The sequence below is a fragment of the Antedon mediterranea genome, chromosome 7 (assembly GCF_964355755.1).
Source record: "Antedon mediterranea chromosome 7, ecAntMedi1.1, whole genome shotgun sequence".
NCBI classification, from domain to species: domain Eukaryota; kingdom Metazoa; phylum Echinodermata; class Crinoidea; order Comatulida; family Antedonidae; genus Antedon; species Antedon mediterranea.
The window spans coordinates 22,190,791-22,205,761 of record NC_092676.1 but is presented as its reverse complement, the minus strand read 5'-3'; the positions used below and the strand labels follow the sequence as shown (position 1 = coordinate 22,205,761).

At 32.9% G+C, this 14,971-nt stretch overlaps 1 protein-coding gene across 1 annotated transcript; it reads right to left on the bottom strand.

The window, feature by feature from the left end:
• Positions 1-43: 43 nt before the first annotated feature.
• On the bottom strand, positions 44-13,958 carry LOC140055704 (inositol-3-phosphate synthase-like). The gene is made up of 12 exons (XM_072101078.1): positions 13,855-13,958; positions 10,676-10,804; positions 8,671-8,832; positions 7,747-7,879; positions 7,302-7,478; positions 6,754-6,827; positions 6,200-6,352; positions 3,739-3,981; positions 3,531-3,611; positions 2,790-2,982; positions 2,300-2,438; positions 44-1,944 (listed from the first exon to the last, which is right to left on the bottom strand). The coding sequence occupies exons 2-12, from the start codon at positions 10,781-10,783 to the stop codon at positions 1,737-1,739; spliced, it is 1,671 nt and encodes a 556-aa protein (XP_071957179.1). The 5' UTR covers positions 10,784-10,804; positions 13,855-13,958; the 3' UTR covers positions 44-1,736.
• Between the last annotated feature and the right edge of the window lie 1,013 nt (positions 13,959-14,971).

Below are 14,971 nucleotides of genomic sequence, written 5' to 3'. Positions count from 1 at the left end.
TTTCCTAATTTTTAATGCATTGTATGACCACATTAGTTATGAAATAAAACAATAGAATTATATAATAAGTCTAATATAAATAACAAGCACGATTGGATTAAATATACTTAATATTGTTTTATAACAATTAAATTTCCATCTTAGTGCAACATTCTGTTCAAGTCGTTCGTTGTATGTTGCTATCGATTGTCACCATGGAACTTTCATGATTAAAAATCAAAGTTGAGGTTACACTATGAATTTTCAGTGTGTGCTTATAGTATTCTTTAAACTTGGTTCACACTTGGACGCAACGCAAGGTCATAGACGTAACGTATGAGTTGACTAATGACAAGCAACAGTTATTCAATCGCTTGTGATTTGTCAACTTGCGTTGTTGCGTCCTAGTGGTACCAAGTCAAGCATTAAACTCTTTGAACGTTGCATTGAATATGCGATAAAACTTGATCTGCCTGGAATTGACATTATGAGGACGCACTAACAATTTCTACACCTCAGAGTATTTCGATGGTATAACATGTCAAAGCACTCCCATATTGACATTACTCTAATAAATCATAATATTTACAAATAAACTATTAATAACCGACTGTTGTTGCTAAATCAGAGAATTTTCTCAAATCTTTGCCTAGTGTAATATAAAAGAAAATTCTCAATGCTTAAATTACCCTAAACTTTGTTTCATTGTACTAAAATAGTAGGTATTATAAGTGATAAAATGAACACCGTCAATATTACATTAGTGAAAAAATTAGTTTACTAAAGATAACATTTCAAAGGCATTCAGTAAGGGTGCAAATTTAAGATTACAGTTACAAAAAATAAATGCATCAGGATGTTGCTATTTTTCCTTAGAATAAACAGAGGTAAATCTTTAAACAATCCTAATTGGATTTACACAGTTCACACAATATAAATCTAATTTAAAAATGAGCAAAAGAATTGGAATTCTCTTTTTATTTCAGAGCCAAGTCATTGCAAATACATCCTCGTCAGATGAAATAAAAGTATAAAATTGAGAAAGTTACCTTAAACATATAATATCTATTATCATTCAATAATTTGTTATTATTGTTGTCATATCTCTTCAAAAATATTATGAAATTAATATACACTAATAATAATAATAAAACTAGTACTAAAAGTTACAATCACACATATCGGTAAAAACAATCATTTTTACATTTAAATTCACACATTTAAACAGTATTTTCTTACAAATGTAGAAATGTTTTAATAGGCCTTATTTTTACTGAGGAAAAAATACTTAGGCTAAAGCTGATTTTGTTTGCAGCTTGGAATACTGTTTAAGATCACTGCAATTGCTACTATAATATATAACAATTTTGTGTGCTTTTTCATAATATTAGCAGACTAAAGCAAAAACGCCACTTTTACTTGATTCTATTCCTATATTTAAATACCGTCGAGGTATAACAATATATATTTTTTCCAAGTAAATTGCCTTTTGCATTGAATTGAAAAATACTGTAATATTTAAGTATTGTCGATGAGAATAAACATTGGAAGAATCTATAACCAGAAAAACTGTCCCAAAGGAAAAGACAGAAGAAAGTGTCCCTTTAATAGGCGTATCCCAAACACTTTTTAAAAATTCATCTGTAAAAATGATTCAGTGAATATAATATGCAGAAACTGGAATAGTACTACTGTAATCTGTCTTTTTTGAGGTCATAATGGAATAGTCTTTAATTTGTTTGACCACACAGGTGGTACTAATGGCCGTTTACCATGACATCATTGACGTGGCCGTTGGTAAAACCGTTTGCGTGTCCGTTTGTGTGACCGTTTATTGCTGCTTTCTGGTGAAGTTTTTTGGTGACTGGCATACTAGGTACAGGGCTGATCTGATTGGGTAAGCTAGCCAAGTTCATTTTGTGTTCCAAAGTCATGTGATTCATTGGAGGTAGTCCAACGCAAGCTCTGAAACCGAAAGAAATTACTTTATTTTTATAATTGCTTATTTACAGGTAGTTTAATTTTGTTTTGTAAGAATGTCCATATATGGGCACATTACATTTTTTTGTCGCATAGAGTTTGATACTGTAGACAGAGCTTGTAACGTTTTCTGCATACAGGTAGGATTGTGGCCGACTTGCTCCATGGTTCTGGTATTTTTTACAGTATAATAACAAGAATATATTTTTTTTATTAAACTGTAAAAAATAATATCAAATTAACTCTATAGAGGGCGCCATGACACAATAAGCTACAAAGAATGATTAGTAACAAAACATTATTGGGAAGTCATTTATTATATTATCGGAAAAATAATTACCTGAATATGTTTTCGATGCAGGCTTTCTGTTTGAAGAGGGCGTTAACAACGGGCGTGCCAGCTGGTACGAGTGGCGCCTTGCAGAGGTAACTCAAGATTGAGAGTACAGGGTGGAAGCTTTGCATTTCTGAATCATTACCTGTAAGAAAAACATATGTTGATAATCATACTATAATGTCCCGAACACTTTGTGCTCTAAAGGCTAATAAAGCATGATGGATTAAAATAATAATAATAATCAGAAAATAGTCAGGAAAGGATGGGTACAGTGTCTATAAAACAATTAAAAGATTTAACTTCAATGGAAAGTAAATATTGAATTTGCATAATACAATTAATTTGCATAACACAATTCATTTGCATAACACAATTCATTTGCATGACACAATTAATTTGCATGACACAATTAATTTGCATGACACAATTAATTTGCATAATACAATTAATTTGCATAATACAATTAATTTGCATAATATATTTCAAAACATACATGTTTTCATTTTAATTCGTTGACACAGTTCAGTGAGAATGACGAGATCCAAGATGATGGGGCTCGCAAGAAGTGAATCTTCGCACGTGTTGTGAAGCACAAGTGTGTTCTTGCCACCCATCATGATCTCGGATGTGTACTCATCCATTGCTCGTTTGCTGTCGGCTACAAATGGTACATATTTGATTACAACCTGTAAAAAAAAAGAAAATAAAATTGCAATTTTGAATATTTTATACTAATTGAATGAAAAAAGAACATAGAGGGACCTATGGCTGTTGTATACAGTAGCTAAAGTATTATTTAATATTACGTTAAAAATTAGTTATGTCAATGTCCAAGTGGTTAAAGCAGGAATGTTGCCTTCTGTCCCCGATTCAGTGCCATGGGTTGTGGCCAATTTGATCTTAGATTCCTGATGGTAAAAAGACTGTTCTCATAAAAGAACTCTATGTCCAGTTTACATCATTCACTCATGTGCACTTAAAAAACCTTAGTACAATAAGGAGTGTAATGGGTTACCCTGGAGTACAAGTTTTATACTGTCCCTGCCTTTAATATAGACAATCAGCGTCTGTATATATCTGCCAAGAACACACTGTACACTGAACACTGTACATTATATGTTCTTTAATTCTTATATATCTATTGCTAGGCTATTTTTCGGTACAGACTGCATTACATAAATAAAATTGGTAGTTTTTTATATACACAAAACTAAACAACAATCGAATATCTTACACAATGATCTGGCTTTTCTCCTTCCTTGTACAGGATTTGATTTGACTCCACCATATCATCTACAACATTGCTTTTTGTAATCTGCAAAACAAAATAAAAAGCATAGAAAACTGTTAGGCCTATTCATATAATATTCAAAACAAAATGACAACAGTTCTGAAATATTCTGATAAATTTAATAACAATTTTACTTTACAAAATTAATTACCTCTTTTGATCTGAATTGTTTTGCTGATGAAAGATTCTTGCCATCGTTGTTGCCGAGATGATTGTAACTAACGATGGATACAGGCTTGATGCCGGCGCCTACTAGGAAGTCGACGAGAACCGATTTGATCTTGGTCTGTCCAGACTTGAAATCGTCTCCAGCGAGAAAAACGTTCTTCTGCGTAGCAAGGTCAATGACACCAGGAACCAGTGTGTTTTGTGGAGAGCCGTTGATGTACGCACACTGAAATAATTAAATGAAAATAACTTGTTAGGAAGAGATTTATCTGAAATTAGCATAGATGGTTAATTCTACTGTAAAACTCTAAATACCAGTACATAAAACAAACATTCTAAAAACGGTTACTGGCCAACAAACCCAAGCTTTGCCAAATCCATGAACAATCTAAAACTTTGGTTGACATGAAAATAAACCATTACAAAAGTTTTTATTGATGTTGGTCTAATAACTCATTAAATGAACAGGGACAATGATCAATATGTTTATAACACTATGTTCAACCCATCTTCAGAGGACACCGCTCTCAATGGATAATTTTTCGAGTCCCAAAGGTGTCCCCTGTGTTCTATTGTATTGTCTCAGCATCCACCATGGTGTTGTTGCCGATTTGGTCTGTTTATGGTCGTGTCTTGTGTGGATCTCATTTCTGTCCTACTATGGTACTGATGTGTTTGTCTATGAATTGACTTTAGGACCAATTTCTATATTACTCAGTACCTGGATCTGCGGCTAACTGAAGGATGGGCCACAGATAAGAAATAATCTATTGTGCCGTTGCATCATATTTTACAGATTATCTCTTTTGCAAACAGAATATTATAACACAATTCTTGTTTATGTTGCGTCATATTTTAATGTTTACCAAAGTGATACTATTGTTGAAAAGTTCTTTCATGGGTTACGACCTCCGCAGAAAGTCAAAAGATGAAGGTGAAAATTTTATCAATCCAAAATAGTCCAAAATCTGACAAGAAGAGTAGTTTAATCAAATATTTGGAGAACAGATAATGTCTATAGTTAACTCGTGATAAAACCGTATACACAGATCCTCCAAAATTATTGCCAAAATGTATGTCTAATGCTCTGTCTACACTATAAAATTAGTTTGACAAAAAAAGCATGTCCAAATATGGCAGCAGTGATGTGCCCAAATATGGCAGTGATATTCCCAAATATAGTAGTGATATGACATCATATGGGCACAAAACATTATTTGTCACATAAAGATTGAAGGAGGCAAGGTTAAGTTTTAATAGTGTATTGCACGACAGATTTACTAGCATTTGCTAGATTTTTTTACTTATTCAAATTTTGAATGGAGAATTTATTCTTTCTATAATAGTTAAAAAAAAGAGGATAATTTTGTGGACGGAGAAAACAAAAATTAATTTGAAGAGCCCTCAAAATGCATTTCTAAAGGATTTATGAAGAAAGTTAAAACTAAAATTTTTTCATCAGGGGCATATAATTATAATCGAGCAAAAAAGTGTGTGCACATTTCTAGAAATGTTTAGGAAGCCCACAATGCTACATCAAGTATGATCAATATATGAAGAAAAATGTGGATGTGCCAGCAAGTTGGAAAATGTTTATACTTTTTATTTGATGAAAATATTTGCAAGTTTTTGAGTAGGAGAACATACGCCTCTGATCACTATATCGTAACAACTTCCCAGGATTTAAGTACAATGTTGTATAGATTTAATATGATCACAGATTAAGCTGATCACAGATTAAGCTGATCACAGATTAAGCTTAATGCTAAAAACTCAATAACTCTAAAGTGACCCACGGTTTATAAAATATTCTTTTTTTAATGCATCTTCAAAGTTATCCCACAATTCTCTTGAGCAGAACACTGCAAGAACGAAAAGTGTACTTGGTTTATGTAGAAAGTAATTTTGGCTAACGATCCAATCCAATTGATTTTTTTTCATAATTTCAATTCAAATTCTAATAAATGATGTTTCATTCAATATTAGAATATTTAAAAACAATTTAATCACTTTAAATAATATTGAACAACAAAATGGTAAGCAAGTATAAAGATGTGTTGTTGGGCTGGTAAACAGAAGGAACAAAAGAGCTCATGGAATACCTAGTAGATCTGAGTGAAACGATCCTGGAAGTTGTGTTATGAGGAGTAGCTTGAGATGGATGGGATTATAAAATAAAAATGATAAATAAAATGATTATTATAAAAAAATAATCCTTAAATAGTTTCATAATAAATATATGTAAATTAAGTTTTTATTGTTTTCAAATGAAATTTCAAACTTTTTTTTTAATTCATATGATAAATAAATATAATTTTTAATCATATCTTGATCACTTTCTATCAGATTTTACAGTATTAGAGTATCCAAGCATCTTTAAATAAACAAAAAAAAATGGCTTATTTTGAATGTGATATTTATTATGATGTTTATTTTGTACTTACCCCTTCCAGAATACTAGCAACAGCAAATAAGGTTGAGGGAGAGACTTCTGAATGGTCATTTTCAATAGAGTTCAATAGGTTATCTGCGGTATCATTAAGCCCTACTGCAACTTCGCAAAACCGCTCAGTATTTGCTGTCCACAATATGATTATCTAGGAAATTGAAAACAAATGTATACTTTAATTGTCAGGGGAAGATATTGGAATAGCACTAAGTATGGAAAAAAGAAAAGAAATGATTTTTTGGATTTTGAAAAAAATCAGACGTCTATTATTATCATTAATTGTGCATAAGTATAAGACACAAGGTCAGGATTGGACTGTGGACTTTTTGATTAGAAGGCAAGCATGTTAACTACCAAGCTACAGCTCACCACTACTTGTCAAAAACATACCAGCATAGTAAAGAAGAAAACAAAAACTGTCTTAATGGAGGACCCTTTATGTTATAGTAGCCTTATTTGTAACCTGGATCTACTGTTGACCAGGTATATCTGCAATTATAGTCAATCTCGCATTTAGATTTCTTTAATAGTAATTTGGTTTGTACATACCTTGTCAAGGTTATTTGATGTTTTAAAGTCCACAATATCCTCTCGAATCTTTTTAAGTTGTTCACTTCTTGTACCTTTAATAAAAAAGATAGTAATGATGATGGTAAAGAGTAAATCATATTTTATCATTCATAAACATAGAAATGAATGTGTGAACAGATGTGTACAAAGAGTAAATACATTAAAACTGACAAGATGTATGTTAAGCTTGGTTCCCACTAGAGACGCAATGCAAGGACGTAGATCCAAGTCAATGCCAACACAAGCAAGTTGATCAATGATAACCAACAGAATACTCCATTGCCTGGAAACACGCTTTATGAAGTATTACACAAAGAGGCAGGAATCGACCAGAACACCAGTGTAACCCTACTCTTTTCAAACAATGTACTGGGTTCATTAAAGTGCACACAAGCAAATTGTATACACTGGACCTCCAGTCCTTTATAAGACACACCTGAGCTATGGCTGAGGAGTGCCTGTGCCAATATGATGGCTGTATTTTGCAGTGTGCTTTACCAATTGATATGAGAAGCATGTAGGCCTACCTCTGATACAATTATCAGCCCTATCAAACTGGTTTGCTGCGATAAAATCAGGGTCGTAGATTGATGGCCGTGGTTGTAAGTTTTGTGTGAAGGGCCTGATCTTTTGTTGGAGTTCCCAAGGCAAGACCATTGCACGCTCCATTGAGTCGGCTATATTCAGCGATGAAATGTCCCAACCTATGATGAAAATAGAATACATAATCATCGTAACAAATTTTAGATCTCTCCTATTTGATATTTTTATTAAATACATAAAAAATATCATCCTCTGGCGGGATTGACCAATATGTAACCTACTTTATGACTGAAATGCTTTTAATTTGCAAAAAATCGTTAAGCTCTCGCAAAAACAAACACCCCTAGAAATGAAACAAATAGGGTCCCCAAAACAACAAATTTGGGATATTTTGAACACAAGGAAGTTTTTACTGATCATCGAACTTACCATCAATGACAAGGTCAACTGGGTCAACCATTGGTAGGATGTCTTTGACTGGGATGTATACCTCTTTACCTTCCTCACTCATTCCAATGCTCATCGTAGACGACTGTGTAATGGATCCAAGAAAGTCTGCATTCTGTTTGAAAGAAGTTCAGATTCGTAAAGAATACAACAAAATAAAATATCTAAAATATAGTTTCATAACCACAAAGAAATATAATACAGACAGGGCTAAAAGAGAGCAATACTATTACTACACACTGAATAATAAGACAAGAATATTAAACTAGTAATTTCGTATTTGAATAGTGGCCTTTCTAGTTTTATTAATAGTTAAAATTAATTAATGGATTGTTTTGTGCGCAAGGCTCATAAAAATTATATCCTTGAGAGAGGCCACAGGAATAAATAAAATGAATAAAAGCATTTTATTGTCATATCTATTTCTTCTATAATGTGTGAATACTTCAGTACAGAGATCCTAGTATACAACAAACAATTATAATAAACAGAAATAATAACAGAATAATAATAAAAACACAAGACAAAATGGATAATGCAATTGAGCGTTATTAGTGACTACGGTTTCTCTAAGTGCAGATGGACTAGATCTCCCCTAAACTAGATATGCAGTGGAGTATTAATGCAAAGGGTAAAGGCTCATGGTTTAGCACTGCTCTTAAGCTCGGGGCCCCTTGGGTTTAGCCAGTGAGAACTCATAACCGTTATTCCACTGTATGCATTCCACTAATGTTGCAACGGTACGGAAGTGGCATCTCAAGTCCTTATCTTGCCTAGACTTGCACCAGAACTATGGTAGATGAATAGCCTTGATTTTATGGCTATGGTTGTGGGGGCCCCTGCGTTAACTTGACCCCATGACTTGAAATGAAATTAATTTGTTTATTAGTAAGTTTGTATACATACCCTGATGCCTTCTTTTGTATGCCACGACATGTTGTATTTGTTGGCAATGATTGATGCTGTCACTGTAGATCCATTGTTTCCACCCCATCCCACTAACATACATCCAATCCGTGGTACTTTACGTTCAGTTTGGAAAACTATTTCCTCTTCTATAGGGGTAACCTATAAAAAAAAAAAAGGAATAATAACAATTCATATAATACAGATAATAAATAAACTAACCATTTTAAGGATGAATGTACTTATGTCACTTTTTTTAAAACAAACTGGATTAGTTCCAGACAGCATCGTACGACAAGGCCTGACAATATGTCTTGACTCATCAGTGCTGTCCGAGTTGAATCAAGACGAGTCACTTTGAGATATAGTGTCGGCATGGTTTTTAGATCGTCGCAAGAACTTTAAAAATGTTTAATTTTCTCCCGACGCGTTGTCTCATCGGGCCTCATCATACTGAGTTAAGTAATGTATAAAAATGTGTGTATGTTAAGTTTTATAATGAAAATTTAGGTTTAATTAAACCTATTTTAGCTAGCTCACTAAGATTAATTTTATTTGCATGGATTTCTACAGTAGGTCATAAACAATATTACAGATTTAAATTGTGTGATATTAATTATTATAAAAGTAAATTTTCTTTGCTACTGTAGTTTCAGCCACGCCCCAAAATATGGATACCGACATAATATATTAGCTATTGTACTGTAGGAAAATAATTTCAACAAAGTTTCGCATACTTTTGTTTGCTCACTAGAATATCTTTAAAAAAAACTCATTGGTTGTTATTTATATTCACTGACTTTACTACTGTTATTGTTATTGCTATTTTAGTGTGTACAGTAGTAGTACTTGACCTGGTTTTAACCCCACAAGAAATTCCAAAGGGCTCTGTTTCTGCTGTAGAAATCATTTGGGTTAAATAGTGCATGAACAATTTACTGTACAATACCTAAATTATTTTGGCAGGAACAGGCATTGTCAACAGCAATGAAATATTTAAAAAAAATAACATCGAAAAAAAGCATTAATTACTACACTCAAATAAATTAATTCAATAAAAATTTCCAACATTACACACTATTTCTTTATTTTTTATTACTGAAGAAAAACTTTAAATAAAAAAAAAATCACTGCATAAAAAGTTGCATAGTTTTTTTAAAATTTGGGTTTGCATTAACAATGGAATTTATTGTGTCCAAATTTACCCTAAATTACTGTAAAAAAGTGGGATTATATTCAAAAATACTGTAGGACCGTTCGTATACTACAATGGTAATGATAAAAGCATTTTAATTTGTGAATCAATATAATTGCTTGCAGTACACATACATAAAACAATAAAATAAAAACAAAACAAAAATGATCTAATCAATTAATATTTAAAAGATTAAATTGATATTTGTTCCCATAGAATACAGTCTGACTTGCTCATCAATATTATAGATTTTCTACTGATTTCTGTTCTAATTGTTCTATAGATAGAAAAGATTAGTTTTTACGGGTCAATAAACATTGACGCCTCTTATGACACAAGATATTAGTGTGAATTTATCCTTCACAAAGATTTCTTTTTCAACAACTGTGCATCTTCATTAAATAAACAATGTTTATACATAAACGTAGAGGTACTGAACAAACTTTCAAATACTAGACTAGAGTGTTTAATGTCCTTTTTCTGCTGCGAAAAAATAATCGAATTAATAAACGTGTGAATTAAGTTACTTTCATTAAAATACTCATTTTTTTTACACAACAGCTCTTGTTGATATCAAAAGATAATGTACGCACCAGAAAGAACGATAGAAAATAATAATAATACATGAGAAAATCTTCAAGATTAGAGTAGATTTGAAAAACTCATACAGTAACTGAGATTCAGAGATTTATTGGTCTCATAAAAAGTCTTTTTTTTAAAATCAAATAAGAAATAAATTAATCAAATAATATATTAATTTCATTGAATAATTCAAGTTTGCCAGTTTAAAAAAAAGAAGTTTCAAATTACCTTTAATTTTCCATTTTGGTTTTTGACTCTGCTTGTTTGGTATTTGTACTGGCTAGTTATATGTTGGCTTGAGTATTGAACTTGTGGACTTTCAACAACGAACGACATCTTTTAATTAATTTATTTTACCTGTAAGAAAAGTCAATAACAGCCTAGAAAAAGAAGCATTAAAAACTTGGCAGGTATCTGGGAGAAAAAAATCCTGGAAATTCTACCCATATATTGATAGTGTGATCAGGGAGTTACAACTGGGTAGTAACAAAGTGCGAGGCAGCGAGGCACGCGAGGCAGGGAAGGCATGCGAGGCAAGTCAGAAATTTATGCGAGGCATCGTTTTACCATCATCAAAAAATGCGAGGCATCATTTTATCATTTCTCAAAATTGCAAGGCAGGAAATCACCGAAATTGAAGTAGCCTAGGCCTAGGCCCGCTAGGCTAGTTTCCTTTTGCACCTGCCTTGTAATTTAACCAAGGCTTTATCCTGAATACCACAGCTTAGAATTAGTAGGCCTACTTTAATGAAGAAAAATCACATAAAAGTAACAATAAATCCATTAAATTGGTGATTTTACAGACGTTGTTTTTCTCGCATTTCGCACACTCAATGTTCAATATTTTGGTTTCTATGGAACGCCAAAAGAGCAAAATTAATTAGAGGGCTAAAAACTCTGTGGAATCCATTTATATTTAACGCATTATTTGGTGAAAATCAAGTACAATTTCAATAGATTTTGTCACTGTCAGTAAGGAAAAATGTTACTGTTGATAATGTACACGGTTTCGTTAACCTTTTAAAGAATAAAATAGAAAAATTCATCATAATATCCTTAGTAGGATGTCCTAGGTCTAGACTAGGTAGTGATGTTGATTTAGGATCGATTATTATTCTTTGAAAACAGAACAGTATCAGCAGTAACATATTACAACATTTTTATTGACAAATTAACAAATATATTGAAATAAAACGTGTTTTTCACCAATAAATGCATGAGAAATTGACGCATTCCACTGAGTTTTAGTCCTCTATTATCGTTGCTCTTTTGGCGCTCCATAGAAACAAAAATATTGAACATTGAATAAGTGAAATTCGCGAACAGTGTGCGAGAAACACGCCTGTAAAATCATTAATTTAAGGATTTATTTGTTACTTTTTATGTGATTCTTTCATTAAAGTACTCATGAGGTATACTTCTAAGGTGTGGTATTCACACGATAAAGTTAGTTATCAAATTTGGAGTAAAAATATAAGCGAAGGAAACTAGCGCCAGGTTTATTAGTACGTACATGGACAACAATAAATAAAAATCGTTCGTAATATACCTAGCTTACTAAAACAGGAATAGTGTATCATTATTAAATATTACACCAATTATTATTTTATCAAAATTGATTAAACTATTTTCTACATAGGCCTTTATCTAGGTTGGGGCTAAGCATATTAGCTAAAGTTTAATTTTAGGCCTAGTATTACAATTGTCGGACGTAAGTCTTTTTTCACACGCGCTCCAGAATTCTGTCGCAATTTTTTTCTTTGCGGCATGTTATTGGATCGGCATATCAGTTACCTTTTATTCACCGCCAGTTATTGAACTTGTCCTGGCAATCGCTGTTCACCTTATTTGCGAGAGAGGTACACGTGTTGTTCCTAGAGAATGGAATGTCAAAAATGTCTTTGGCACGCCGCTCAGAGAGAAGTCTGTGCGTTGCTGCTGAAACCACGTGCTATAGGAGGGGAATGCACCACAATCCTCTGAGCTGAGGGCTGAATCACTCCGCTACCTGCTAAATAGTAAAGAGGGATTTTCCATCTCTCGGGTCTACCGGATCTAGGCGCAGGGGTGTGACAAAATATTATTTTCACTCTGCTATGTTCGAGAGACATGTGAGTGAACACGCTCGAAATGCCAACAAACATTGCAGTCATTTGATGAGTGTGTCGCTATAACAATTATTGTTTATCGAAAGTTGAAGACTGTCGTTCAGATTTTTGAACCGTAGTTTGGGCACTTTTGTAAAAGTAAAATTTGACACGATATGACTTGAATGAAAAAACAATCGTTACATAAAAATAAACAACATGATGAGTGTATACACGAATCTATTTAGATACGCTTGTATCGATTGATTATTAGGCCTATAATATAGCATAATAGCACGTTAAGATATGCCTCGCACCTTTTTGAAATTGTAAACTATATGCCTCGCACTTTTGGAAATGATAAAATGATGCCTCGCACAAATATTTGGCATGCCGCGCATGCCTCGCTGCCTCGCACTTTGTCAACACTCGTTACAACTCCCTGGTGTGATCATACAGGTCTTCTTGCACATGGTGTGAGGCTAAATAATGGCCTAGCACCTATTTGATTGTGTGTCTAGGTATGTATTGTTTTCTATAATTGGCAAGGTTGATGTGTTGTACTAGGTTGACGTGTTGTTGGTTCCCGTACACAAGATAACATAATTAAAAAATTAGTTTATTTTAAATTAATTATTACTTGCATTATTTATCAATAAAAGATTAGTAAGATTCATCAAATAATGCTGAAAAATACATTCCAGTTTAAAATTTTCTTGCAAAATTTGAATCGAGTATTTTTATTCAAATTGCGGAAGGAATTCGCTTAAAATGCGCATAAACATATGCATGTTCTAATTTATGTTTTTTTTTTTGTTCGTAGCTAGGGAGGTCTAGCAAAGGCCTAGCTAGCTAGGCGTAGCCTGGCACTAACTAGCTGGGGCCTAACCCAGGCCCCTTTACTTTAGCCTAATAAAAGTAAAATCAGTTTAACTTGGCCAGGTCTGTTTATTTAAATGAATATTATTAGGCTAGGGTAGGCTTAGTCACTAGCTAGTAGGCCTAGGCCTAGTAGTAGTAGTAGCAGCTTAAACTTAGCTAAGCCTATATTATAGTAGTATTTAAAAAAACAGTAGAAAACTGGATGAGAGGACGGGACAAATCAAGTTGCCATTTGATTTGGAGGGGAAATCCCTTTCCTTAACACGTCGTACACCGGGCGTCCATCACCGACGATGATTTTTTGAGTGGCGCTCGAGTCACCACGGAAAGAGGAAGATGTGATAAAATGAGATGAAACACATTACAAACACCATAAATTGCTTCTAAATTTAGAAAATAGTATTTATAAAAATAAGAAACAACACAAAAATGACCTACTGTACTCAATTTTGCAAATCGACGTCTGAATTAGCCACACCTTCTCAGTGAATGTATTCCAGTTTCCAATGCAACAATAAACGCCGGGTGCATAGTGTGTCGGCCGATTCTTTTTATATATCATGCGAGCGCAAACTGAGACGATTTCAAGAACATTCTGCGCATGTGGGGCGTGTCTTCAAATGATTATTCAATAGAGAATATCCAATCGTAATACACGCCATTGATTTATTTATCGTAATACACCTTTGATTTATTAATAAATATTATGCTTTTGTTGCGTCACCCATTCATGCATATGTGGCCGCATCTCGTGCATGTTATTCATACAGTACTAATTTAATTTAACCGGATAAGTTTCCACCATGCTTTGCGTGGTATTTAAGTTGCGGATATGTGTGGCCTAGCTAGGCCGCCTACGAGACGTTGTTCTTACATTTTCATTCGTATGGAACTTTTGCAGGAGTGTTTTTTTTTTTAAAAGAAAATGGACTCTTACATTTTTGTTCACTCTCCCTGGGCCTTGTCATCATTAAGATAAAATATGCCGCACTGTCATTCACAATAGCCACTAATTCCAAGGTCAGGGTATCTGTTCATTCAATTAGTTCTACTGTATATTAGTGTAATAGGCTAATCTACAATAGGCCTACATTTGTTATATATATCATGATATAATATTTTAATATTTCAATGTTATGAAAAAATAATTTTTTTTAAATTTTTTTTTTGCTTTACTACTAACATTTATACTGATATTTTAATCAATATATCTGATGGGCTGATGGAATTCGATATTTTAACACGTAATTGGGAAACCGAAAATATACACATTTATATTACCGCTGCTACGGACGGGAGTTACAATTCGACTTTTATAATAACTTTCATGTCATGAATGTTAAAATGTTATTAACATTTAAACAAAATTACAGTAGGCCCATTGTATTTGTTGTTTTATAAAATGTTTCTTGTGCTAATCTCACATTTTCTCATATTTTACTGGTGACCGAATATTATTATTATTTACATTTTTAAAGAAACTATAGGTTACACTCTCCGATTGTTACCCCATTGGGAATATAATTCGGCCTTTATTACGACTCATTAAAGTTAT

Bases quoted from the DNA above. Each gene is read 5' to 3' on its own strand.
- LOC140055704 (XM_072101078.1), bottom strand. From the start codon at position 10,783: ATGTCGTTCGTTGTTGAAAGTCCACAAGTTCAATACTCAAGCCAACAT. The intron at 7,479-7,746 runs GTAAGTTCGATG...TTTTCATCATAG, and splicing joins AGTTGACCTTGTCATTGATG to GTTGGGACATTTCATCGCTG. The intron at 6,828-7,301 runs GTAGGCCTACAT...TTTTTATTAAAG, and splicing joins GGCTGATAATTGTATCAGAG to GTACAAGAAGTGAACAACTT.